We start from the raw sequence: 11,453 nt of genomic DNA, 5'->3' as shown, positions 1-11,453 counted from the left end.
GAAAGCATAAAGAAGTAACAGGTTACACAGGTGGATCGGTCCTGCTGCCCTGCTCCTGTACTGACCCTCAGTCTACAGTCAAGACTTTCAGCTGGCTCTACCTTAAAGAAAATCCGTGGCCTGAAGTACTTAAAGATGACAAATACAAGGACAGACTGAAGCGGTTTAATGAAAGTTCTCCAGCGAATCTGACTCTGTTCATTTCTGACCTCAGAAAGAAGGATGAAGGGTTCTATAGGTGTAAGGCTTCACAAACTTATACAGGCATTTACAAACCCGATTCCAAAAGAGTTGGGACACTGATATGTTATCTATATTCTACTGTGAATAAAATATAAGTTTATGAGTGATGATTTGTAAATTATTCCATTCCTTATTTCCTCACAATTTGTACAGTGTCCCAACTTTTTTGGAATTGGGTTTGTACTTAAAAATTAAAGGTAAAAGGTAAATATAAAAATTTTGCCTGAAATACTTATCTCTCAAAATGCACTAGATGTTTGTTTTTCATAAATGTGCAGAGTAAATAAAAATGTCAGTATAAAAGCTGTGAATGTGTTCTGGGTGATCTGGATCAGAATAAACCAGCGGCTGAGGTGACGGGACACTCAGGAGAGTCTGTGGTTCTGCCCTGCTCCTGTACTGAACTACAGGCTAAACCTGAACAACTTTCATGGACATTTACTCCACTAAACAAAAACTCTGAAGAAATGTACCCACATGAACAGAGTGAGAGACACACAGATTGAGTCAAACTGTTAAATGAAACCTCTCCAGAAAATCTCTCTCTACAGATATTGAAGTTGACCACAGAGGACCAGGGAGAATATCGCTGCTCTGTCTCGTCTCAACAACACGTCAACATCAGACTCCGTGTTCAAGGTAATTCTTAGATGTGTTGCAGTTGTGTCTTTGAACATATTCAGTATTTACATTGTTCTTGAAAAAAGATGTTTTCAAACACCAACAAAATATTTATTGTTTATATAATTATATTGTTTATATAATTTTAGAACCACAAATTCACACAATGCATACAACAAATGAACCTATAAAACAAACAGAGGAACCTACAACTAAACAGTCAGAAGACAATTTAGAAAAACAACGTAAGTAGCAGCCTATTTTGCTTTAGAGATTTTTTTTAGAGGTATTTTTATATTGAATGTCTGTTTGTCTCTGTTCTTAAAGTGTCTATATTCTGTTTTTCCACAGTCTTAATTCTGCTGTCAGTGCTTCCAGTAGTTTTGTTACTGGCTGTACAGGCATTGATCTACTGGAAATGCAGAGGTACGCAAACACACAAATACAGTGCATGTGATGGTAATATAACGGTACACACTGAAATGAGGTTGTGTGGTTTACAAAATAAAAACTATGCTAAAATGTCTCTTCATTTTCGTTGACCAAAACGAGACGAAACTAAATATTATAATGTTATTTTGTCTTTTTTAGTCGCGTTATTATTATTATTTTACAGTATTTATGTTTACTGTGTCTCACTTCAGGGGCTGCATCAGGTCGCACTGCGCAGACGCAGGCGACGTCACTTCCTCAAGCCCCACTCGCGGCATTATTTAGAACAGTGTTTTCCAACCGGAAACGCTCCAGCGATGCGCCGCTTTTCGCTGTCAGGGAGACCGGAAAGATTGAGCCACAGCGTGCACTCTCCGATCACCGAGAGAGACATAGAGTGCCTGCATGCTTGCACAGCCTGACGGGCATTACGGAGAACAAGGTCATTCACCGTGACCATCTCCTTCCAGAGATCGGGTGATGGCGCCTCTTTCTCCAGTTGTTGTCCCATGTCGACCAGGAGTTCAGCCTGGTAAGCGGAAAGCAGGGAGGAGACATTTGAGGGCTCTTACCGTCAAAGCCGAGGCTTTATAAGAGGCCTGATGAATGGACGCGGAGAAACGATCCATTTTGGAGGGTAAAACGGGCCTGGGTGGAGCGAGCAGCCTGCCTTAAGAGGGGTTGAGGTGTCTGGTGATAGAGGGCTCGATGGTGGGGGGGGTCACCCATACCGAGATTCGCCATGTCCTTCACCTCAAGACCTGCAAGACCGTGTTTAAGATCGAGCGGATCTCCCCAGCAGTGCTTCATATGCTTAGCACATGCCGAGAGGATGGGAAGAAGTTTCTTCCTAGGGCTGGGTGGTGGCCCGAGGAGTTTTCCGTCGTACATGTCCCTTTCCTGGTCCAACGTATTCTGAGACGCCGGCCATTCTGTTTTGAGGCGAGCGGCCGCTCGCTCATAAAACTCAAGGAGGACCGACTCCGGCAGAGCGGTGGGAGCCTGAGGGGCTACGGATGACGGGATGGACTCCTCCTCGTCCAAGCCGTCGAGAAGTCCCGCATTGTCTTCATCCCCGGAGCCGGGCAGCCCGTCAACGAAATGAGGATCAGAAGACAAAATATCCTCAAAAGGGGATGGGTCACATTGATCGGCCCAGCTCAGAGAGGCCGCACCGCAGGAGGCCCCCGGAGTACGTCGATGCCGCCTTTTTCCCCCATCCAAGTCAGAGAATCCCAGGTTGATGCTCTGCATAGCAGCCACCCTAAGCTTCCGACGCAGGAGCTTCTTGGGGAGCGCCAAGCAGTGGCTACAGCTCACCGGGAAATCAATGGCTTCCTGAGCATGCTTAAGACCCGTGCAAACCATGCAAAAGGGATGGGGATCCCTAGCTGCGATGAGGGCGCCGCACGTGGCCTGGCAGACCCATGACTGGTTATCCACGGGGGTAGCTGGATTCGATTTCAAAAGAGCCATGAGATCGGACAATGGATGGAGTGAGAAAAAGGCGAGGTAAGAGGCGAGCAGCCTAGCAATAAAATGCGAGCGTGGGCAGCTTGCAGAATAAAACAGCTAACCTGGCAAAATGACAGACACGTCTGGCGGATGCTGATGCAAGATGTGTCCTCCTGTAGACAATAATGAACGTCAAATACCAACAAGCTGTGAGAAATTCCAGAGGTTACGAGAAGCGAATGTCAACTGAGGTAAAGTAGCGCGTGCAGGAGCGTTTAGGCACTCGGTTAAGGGGCGGTCCCTTACCTGCCATTGGGCACGCGCTCCTGTCTGTCAAGCCAGACTTGGTGCAATTGGATGCTTCTGCAGAGGTCAGGCACGGATGCCCTTCCCATAGGTGGATCTCGAACACGAGATGATGAAAGAGAACGTCAGTTTACAACGTGTTTTTGTAGCATTGAGCAATGTAGCCAATCACAGACATATCTGTTGATTTATTGAACATGTATGATTGCTCATTCACTTCAGGTTTCAGAATTCACTCACTGCTCAAACTTTTTTTAGAGTTCTGCACGCTCTTGATTTCTTCTCATAATAACTATTCACTAGTTCGCACGTACATATAATAAGATTGAGCAAATAGTAAGCATATTTGGCAGGCTGTCTTGAAGGAGGGCTCTGAGCTCGGAATATAGCCCGAACCCAGAGAAATACCCCTAGCAATACTTTTAATGTTTGTTTCTAATATTACAATATTTTCAATTGCTCATTTCTTTAGGTTATCATGTAAATATGCAGCTTGCTGATGAGTGGACGAAAACAAAATATAGAACCTATGTTGAAGTGCCAACTTTAACGTTTATGGTTGCAAAGAGTTTAGCTTCTAGCGCTGTCTAAAGATATAAATATAGATTGGCCTTTATATGCGTGTGAAATGACACTCCTCTCCCTGTTCAGCTTACTTGGACCTTGCTCGTTAAAGAACTAGTTTAAATTCACAGCTTCTGTTGTACATTTAATATGCACTTTTACAGAGCAAATAACGAGAATGTGCATTTTAAATAAAAGCTCTGTTAAGTAAATTCCTTCGTTGTCACTGTCTCACACACTCTTGGGTTAAAAACCTTCTTGCGAACTTGCTAAACCGCTGCGCAATATCGAAGAAACCGCATGGGCTTCGCAGCACAAGGCTGGTGAATGACTTCTGGAGGTTAGGAGATGATCGCTGATCCCTGAAGTCTGTGGATGTGAGAGCGCGCGTCTGGCAGGAGCGAAGTTCACGGCGCGCTCCCGCGCTGGAGATCTCCGTGCCGTCTCCGCCTGTCCACCCTAAACGCGCTTTGTTTCGTGGGACAAACGCCATACAATGGAAAGGATCTATAGGTAAGATCGTAAACTACAACTATAATTGCCAATGATGTTTTAACTGACCAATGATATGCATACTTAAAGTGATCATACATCAAAAAATTATTGGTGTTGCATCAAAAATGAGAGGTGAGTCAAAAGTCTTTTCAAACAGTGACAGAAGATTCATATAAATGGCCTGACCGTTTTCTTTTGTTTGAATTTAATGGAATGAAAATTCAGCTAAACCTTATGTTCGGTCTGTAAGACCACACGGATTTATTTGGAATAATGCTTTCTTTGTTTCAGTGTAGCTCCAGTATTACACTGTGAATATAGTCCCAAAGTCGTTATTCATGTGTTGCTGCATCCTTTATGCCATAAACATCAAATCCTTTAGACTTTCTGGAGTAAAATAAAGGATAGTAATGTGTTTAGGCTAATAACTGAGAATTGCAGCTCACACCATTCTGTGTCTTGGCAATGCTTTAGTAACACTTTACCTTTAAAACTTCAACTAAGAAATCTTTAACATATAATTCAGAACAGATCACATTGGGGTCCACAATTCTGAAATTACAAAATGCTTCTATTTCACCTGCTTTTCTAATTTGGTGCAAGTTCAATTAGAAAGTATAATGTCAACAAAATGTGAGTGCAAACTTCATCATCACCCATAATTTGAGAAAATGATATAACTCAATACAAATTTGAATGATTTAAAAAAAAATATTCAACTATATAATACGATTGTTTGTGCAAAGAATTCAGATTCGCTTACTTTTTAGTGATCTAAAATCTGAATTAATAATTTTCTATAACATAACATTTTAAAATCCTGAAACGTTTTGTTTACCACAGGATTAAATGGTTCTAAACAGTACCAGAAAAGGGTTCTTCGGCTTGCAACAATAGCAGAACCCTTTTTAGTGCTAAATAGAACCTTTTTTATAGGGTTCCATATAGAACCATGCTTTGAAAATGCTTTACAGGACCTTATTGGTGTTATAAATAACCTTTTTAATGATAGTTTTTCATTAATATTAGTATGTTAATATCATTAATATTAGTATTATTTGTATATATTATTTATTAATATTGTTTTTTACCCCTCAATCTGCCTGGTCTTATAATATCTTGAAGTGTCTATTAGGGTTTTACATAAAACCAACAACAACGTGTCAATTAGGTACGTTTTTTAATGACGTGAAATTGTAGCAAAAATCTGAGTGTTCTAACAACAGTTATTAGCAGAATACATTAATAAATGACAATGGACATTGAACATAAATGAATCCTTAAAGAAATAAAATAAAATAGAACATAAAATAGTGTATTGAAGACCAAGCTCCAGTGAAATATCTTCACAATCCTCTGTGATACCTCTAAGTTAATCATTATCTGTATTTTGGTGGGATTGAATGGCAGTTTCTCTCTGCAGACGATGAGGTTGTAGGATGTGACAGCATCTGAGTAGCACAATTGAGTTTAGATATACAGTTTGTCTCCTTTCATTTGTTTGTGAAAACAGTTGTTTATGAAGGCCAAAAGTAGTATGTGAGCACTTCACAATGTTAAAAGGAACAAGTAATATAAAGTCAAGGGAAACCTTAAACCCTAGCAATAAAAAAGATCTTAACAAAATGGACTAAAAATTCTATATTTTTGTTACTTAGTGAAGAAGAGGAGAGTATCCTTAACTGAACAGAGCTGGTCACATTTGCACATTCTCTTAAACTAAAAAGAGAAAAGACATAGGAAACCAATTAGCATTTGAAAGTTATAATTTATAGACATTTTAAGAAAGAAATTATTTACCTGTTGAGAGTGTGTTGACAGTCTGTAGTTGGATCACTGAACTCCAGAAAATCAGTAATGAGGTGCTTTGTCAGTTACGAATTTGAAAAAGCAAAAGGGCGGGAATAAAGAACCCTAAACTCTAACACAAAGAACCATTTCAGCATGAAAGTTTCTTCAGAATGCTATGGTTCTAAATAAAACAATTACTGCATGTAAAGAACCATCTTTTTTCACATTTCACATCTCACATTTTTGCACACCACTATGTATGTATGTATATACAGCGGGTAAAATAAGTATTGAACACGTCACCATTTTTCCCAGTAAATATATTTCTAAAGGTGTTGCTGACATGAAATTTTCAAATGACACAGGGAAAAAGTATTGAACCACTGAAATGTATTTAATACATTGTATAAAAGTCTTTGTTGGTAATGACAGCTTCAAGACACCCCCTGTATGGAGAAACTAGTCGCATGTATTGCTCAGGTGTGATTTTGGCCCATTTTTCCACAGAGTCTTCAAATCTTGAAGGTTCTGTGGGCCTCTTCTATGAACTCTGATCTTTGGTTCTTATTTTCTATTGGATTCAAGTCAGGTGATTGGCTGGGACATTCTAGCAGCTTTATTTTCTTTTTCTGAAAGCAATTGAGAGTTTCCTTGGCTGTGTGTTTGGGATCATTGTCCACCCATGTTTCATCTTCATCATCCTGGTACTGTAAATGTTGGGACTGAACCAGCTAATATTAATTTCCACTGACAAGGGGCAGGATTGCTTTTTAGTCACTGATAGATTTCAGCTGGTGTCTTGGCTTTCCGTAGAAAGAAATTATTTACCTGTTGAGAGTGTGTTGACAGTCTGTAGTTGGATCACTGAACTCCAGAAAATCAGTAATGAGGTGCTTTGTCAGTTACGAATTTGAAAAAGCAAAAGGGCGGGAATAAAGAACCCTAAACTCTAACACAAAGAACCATTTCAGCATGAAAGTTTCTTCAGAATGCTATGGTTCTAAATAAAACAATTACTGCATGTAAAGAACCATCTTTTTTCACATTTCACATCTCACATTTTTGCACACCACTATGTATGTATGTATATACAGCGGGTAAAATAAGTATTGAACACGTCACCATTTTTCCCAGTAAATATATTTCTAAAGGTGTTGCTGACATGAAATTTTCAAATGACACAGGGAAAAAGTATTGAACCACTGAAATGTATTTAATACATTGTATAAAAGTCTTTGTTGGTAATGACAGCTTCAAGACACCCCCTGTATGGAGAAACTAGTCGCATGTATTGCTCAGGTGTGATTTTGGCCCATTTTTCCACAGAGTCTTCAAATCTTGAAGGTTCTGTGGGCCTCTTCTATGAACTCTGATCTTTGGTTCTTATTTTCTATTGGATTCAAGTCAGGTGATTGGCTGGGACATTCTAGCAGCTTTATTTTCTTTTTCTGAAAGCAATTGAGAGTTTCCTTGGCTGTGTGTTTGGGATCATTGTCCACCCATGTTTCATCTTCATCATCCTGGTACTGTAAATGTTGGGACTGAACCAGCTAATATTAATTTCCACTGACAAGGGGCAGGATTGCTTTTTAGTCACTGATAGATTTCAGCTGGTGTCTTGGCTTTCCGTGCCTTTTTGCACCTCCCTTTCTTCATGTGTTCAATACTTTTTCCCGGAGTCATTCCATTTTATTACACATAACTTAATTTCTGAACTTATTCATTTTGTTTTCTTTGTATGTGTGGATTACTTGGATTGTTACCGACATCTAGTGAAAATTTCAAGTCAACAGCACCTATAGAAATATATTTACTGAGAAAAATGGTGACGCGTTCAATCACCATAACATCCATCATTGATATAATAAAACAACAGATTGTGCTCACACTAATGTATATTGGCTCAAAAAACATCTACATTTATATATGCCTATATCTTTTAATTTTAGAAACTGATGCTTTTAATGCTGAAAGTTCAAAATGAAATATTCAGTCTTGCTCTGATTTAACTAAAATGGCAAGGCAACCACACCCTACGCATACAGCAGTTTATTGATTGATTGATTGATTGATTGACAGTCAAACAGCAGATGATTTGGGCTTTGTTGCAACGGAGTATTTCAGGTTTATAGATCATTTTAGGCTCACTTCTCAGTGCTGTTATTGCCTGGTGGTTAAAAGGTTTAATTTAACATAATGATATGTCTTTATATTTAATCTGATTGGCTGCACAATTGCTATCAATAACTAAAGACTAGTTTCTGTATCAAGCCAATGTGTCAAAATGCAAAGGCTTAGTTTTTTTCTCTTACATTGTGTAAAATTTGTGATAACATAACTGTTTTAGTGTCCCCAAAATGCATTGTGTTTGTCAAATCCGTAGGTTAATCAGTGTCTCTGAATGCCAGGGTGAATTTGAATTAGTGCCTATGGGGAGTGCACAGTATGATACGACCAGGGGAGTTCAAATTAATCCGATTAGGGAATTACAGCATTCCAAAACACAATTTCGCATAATCATCTCATCGAAATACTACTTCTCATATGTCGTAACAGCTGTGCATGTTCAATAAGCATTCAGTCACTAAACAGACAAAATATTGTTGGGATTAATGAAAAATAATGTTTTCATTGATGTAGTCGTTAAATTTACATGAAAGACTGTGGTGGAAATCAAAGCTATAACTTCATGATACTCAAGGCTTTTCATGCTCAAATTGAATTAGTCAGTCCTCTGGTTTTGACTTGAAGGGCAAAGCAAACACACCATACACATACAGTACAGCAATAATGACAGTGATACATAGCAAACACATGGTGTCACATATATATACTGTGAGCAGGTTAATGACCGACTGATCAAAGTTCTGATGGGTGTTACCCTTACAAACACACAATTACATACACAGGTACATAAAACACTCCTACATTCTTTTCTTTTTTTATACTCATAAAAACAACATTTTGGCTCTTAGACTGCTATAAGTATCAAAGAGGCCCTAGAAAGAACGGATGAAAGGACAGTCTGAATGAAGCTTTACATGTTCAAAAATAGTCTAGATAAGAGTGAAATGATCAAGATAAGCATATAAATCAAGCTGTTATCTCTGTATTTAGTGAAGCATAAGGAGAGCAAATTGGAGGAAATGTTTTCAACAAGTCATTATTTACTGAAAATGTCACAATAATACTGAAATGTAATTATGCTCCTTTTTCTTTGCTATTTTGGGCAAACATAAAACTAAGCCTGTACAAGGCTTAAATTGCTTTGGTGCAACTAGACAAAATGGAAAAATACAAGTGATAGAAGATAGTGTTTCACATATATTACTAATAAGATAGATAGATAGGTTAGTCCATTTATAAAGGTAATTGATATTGATATAACATGGAAGTTTCATCTTTATTTCCTCAGAATCGTCTAGCTTTTGCAAACTCCAGCCAAGCAACTTTCTGACAATCCTCCTCGTCGTTCTTCATCTGTAACTATGGAGACGGTGGTGATCGTGGCCATAGGTTTACTCGCCACCATCTTCTTGGCATCATTTCTGGCGCTGGTGGTTGTGTGCCGTCATCGTTACTGCCACCCTCCGGACTTCCTGCACCAGTTTGATTCCAAGTATATACTTGAGTGTATAAGTCATGACCTCATTCCCACACTGAGGATTAAACGGGGATCACCATTTTGCATTCCAACATTTCATTCTTTCTGTACCTCCTGTTTTTCTCTGTATTTCAGACCTACAGTGGATCTGATCGGAGCGATGGAGACTCAGAGTGAACCGTCAGAGCTGGAGCTGGATGATGTTGTCATCACTAATCCTCACATTGAGGCCATGCTGGAGAACGAAGACTGGATCGAAGATGCCTCGTATGCCTTCTCACCTCGTTCATCCTCACAACCATAGTATTTTATTAATAATAATATTCTAGGTTTGACATTTTATTGATATCTGATATCTCGCTCTTTCCCTCAGTGGTCTTGTGTCTCACTGCATTGCGATTCTGAAGGTAGACTTTTGTGCACAAGTTTAGCATTTTCAAGACCAAATACATAATATAATATAATATAATATAATAATATTTAGAGACATGCATAATAATTACACTACTGTTCAAAAGTTTAGGATCAGTAAGATTATTTTAATGTTTTTGAAAGAAATCTCTTATGCTCACTAAGGCTGCATTTATTTAATCAAAAATGTAGTAAAAAATATATAATACTGTGAAATTATTGTAATTCACTATCTGTTTTCTATTTGAATATATTTTAAAATGTAATTTATTCCTGTGATTTCAAAGCTGAATTTTCAGCATTAAATTGTTAAAAATGTTGTGCTGCTTATTATTTTTTGGAAATGGTGGTACGTTTTTCTTCAGGATTCTTTGATAAACAGAAAGTTCAAAAGAACAGAATTTCTTTGAAATACATTTTTTTGGAAACATTATAGATATCTTTACTCTCACTTTTAATCAGTTTAATGCATCATTGCTGAATGAAAGTTTAAACTCTTTTCTTACTCTTACAGACCACACACTTTTGAACAGTCGTTTAAGTATAACAGCACACAGCATTTTTGCTTTGGTTTAATGAGATGATTGTCCTGGTCCTGTACAGATATGCCACACTCTCACTGAAAAGCTTGTTGCGATGACAATGGGCTCTGGAGCAAAGGTCAAAGCACCTACCAGCCTCAGTGACATCATCACCGTGGCCAAACGCATCAGCCCGAGGTAAACAGTTTGAGAAGTTGATACGACACATCTGAGAGTGTGGGTACTGACGCTGAGCTGCTTTGTGCCATCACAGGGTGGATGACGTGGTTCGATCTATGTACCCTCCACTGGACCCCATTCTTCTGGACGCCAGGTAACTTCTTATGCTGGCAGGGACTATTGCATGTTTACGTTTCAGCAAGGAAGTGCATTGACTTTACCAACTTGTTTTTTGGACCAGGGCCACAGCATTACTATTGTCGGTCAGTCACTTGGTACTGGTGACACGAAACGCCTGTCACATGTCTGGCAGCCTGGACTGGATCGACCAATCACTGCATGCGGCCGAGGATCACATGGTCGTGTTGAGAGAGGCGGCTTTAGCATCTGAACCAGAGAGAAGTTTGCCAGAGAGAGAGCAGTCGATCTGAGTCACTTAGAAACATACTGTATGTAGAGTACACACATTATTCAAGAACATTTGCATGAATGTACCTGTAAAGAATGTGATATTTAGTGGACAATACCTCAGCACATCCATGATATGACAGAGAAAGGCATCTTAGCTTAGCCGTACTTTCAAACTCACTCTTTCACTGTATCTCATTTTAATCTCTGTTACACTCTGTTTAATCACTAGTCATACTGTCTGATGTTTCCTCATGATGGATTTATATGTAGATGCTAGAGCCAAAAATGTCTGAGACAATCAAAAAGAAGAATGTATAAACCAAGTCCAAAAATTCTAATTGGTATTGCTAAGTGTGTTAGCTAAACTGGGGTGCGTTTCCCAAAAGCAACTATGGTCGCAAGTTCCGTCATACCAATTG

At 39.0% G+C, this 11,453-nt stretch overlaps 1 protein-coding gene across 1 annotated transcript; it reads left to right on the top strand.

Annotated features, from left to right (window-relative positions):
- The first annotated feature begins 4,004 nt into the window (after positions 1–4,004).
- tmem98 (transmembrane protein 98) lies at positions 4,005–11,453 on the top strand. Its single transcript, XM_016267448.1, has 7 exons — positions 4,005–4,134; positions 9,323–9,526; positions 9,647–9,778; positions 9,885–9,918; positions 10,526–10,641; positions 10,718–10,777; positions 10,865–11,453. The coding sequence occupies exons 2-7, from the start codon at positions 9,396–9,398 to the stop codon at positions 11,052–11,054; spliced, it is 663 nt and encodes a 220-aa protein (XP_016122934.1). The 5' UTR covers positions 4,005–4,134; positions 9,323–9,395; the 3' UTR covers positions 11,055–11,453.

Source organism: Sinocyclocheilus grahami, unplaced genomic scaffold (assembly GCF_001515645.1).
Source record: "Sinocyclocheilus grahami isolate Dianchi unplaced genomic scaffold, SAMN03320097.WGS_v1.1 scaffold37.1, whole genome shotgun sequence".
NCBI classification, from domain to species: Eukaryota; Metazoa; Chordata; class Actinopteri; order Cypriniformes; family Cyprinidae; genus Sinocyclocheilus; species Sinocyclocheilus grahami.
The sequence above is the reverse complement of the archived record's forward strand: the minus strand, read 5'-3'. Positions and strand labels throughout refer to the sequence as shown.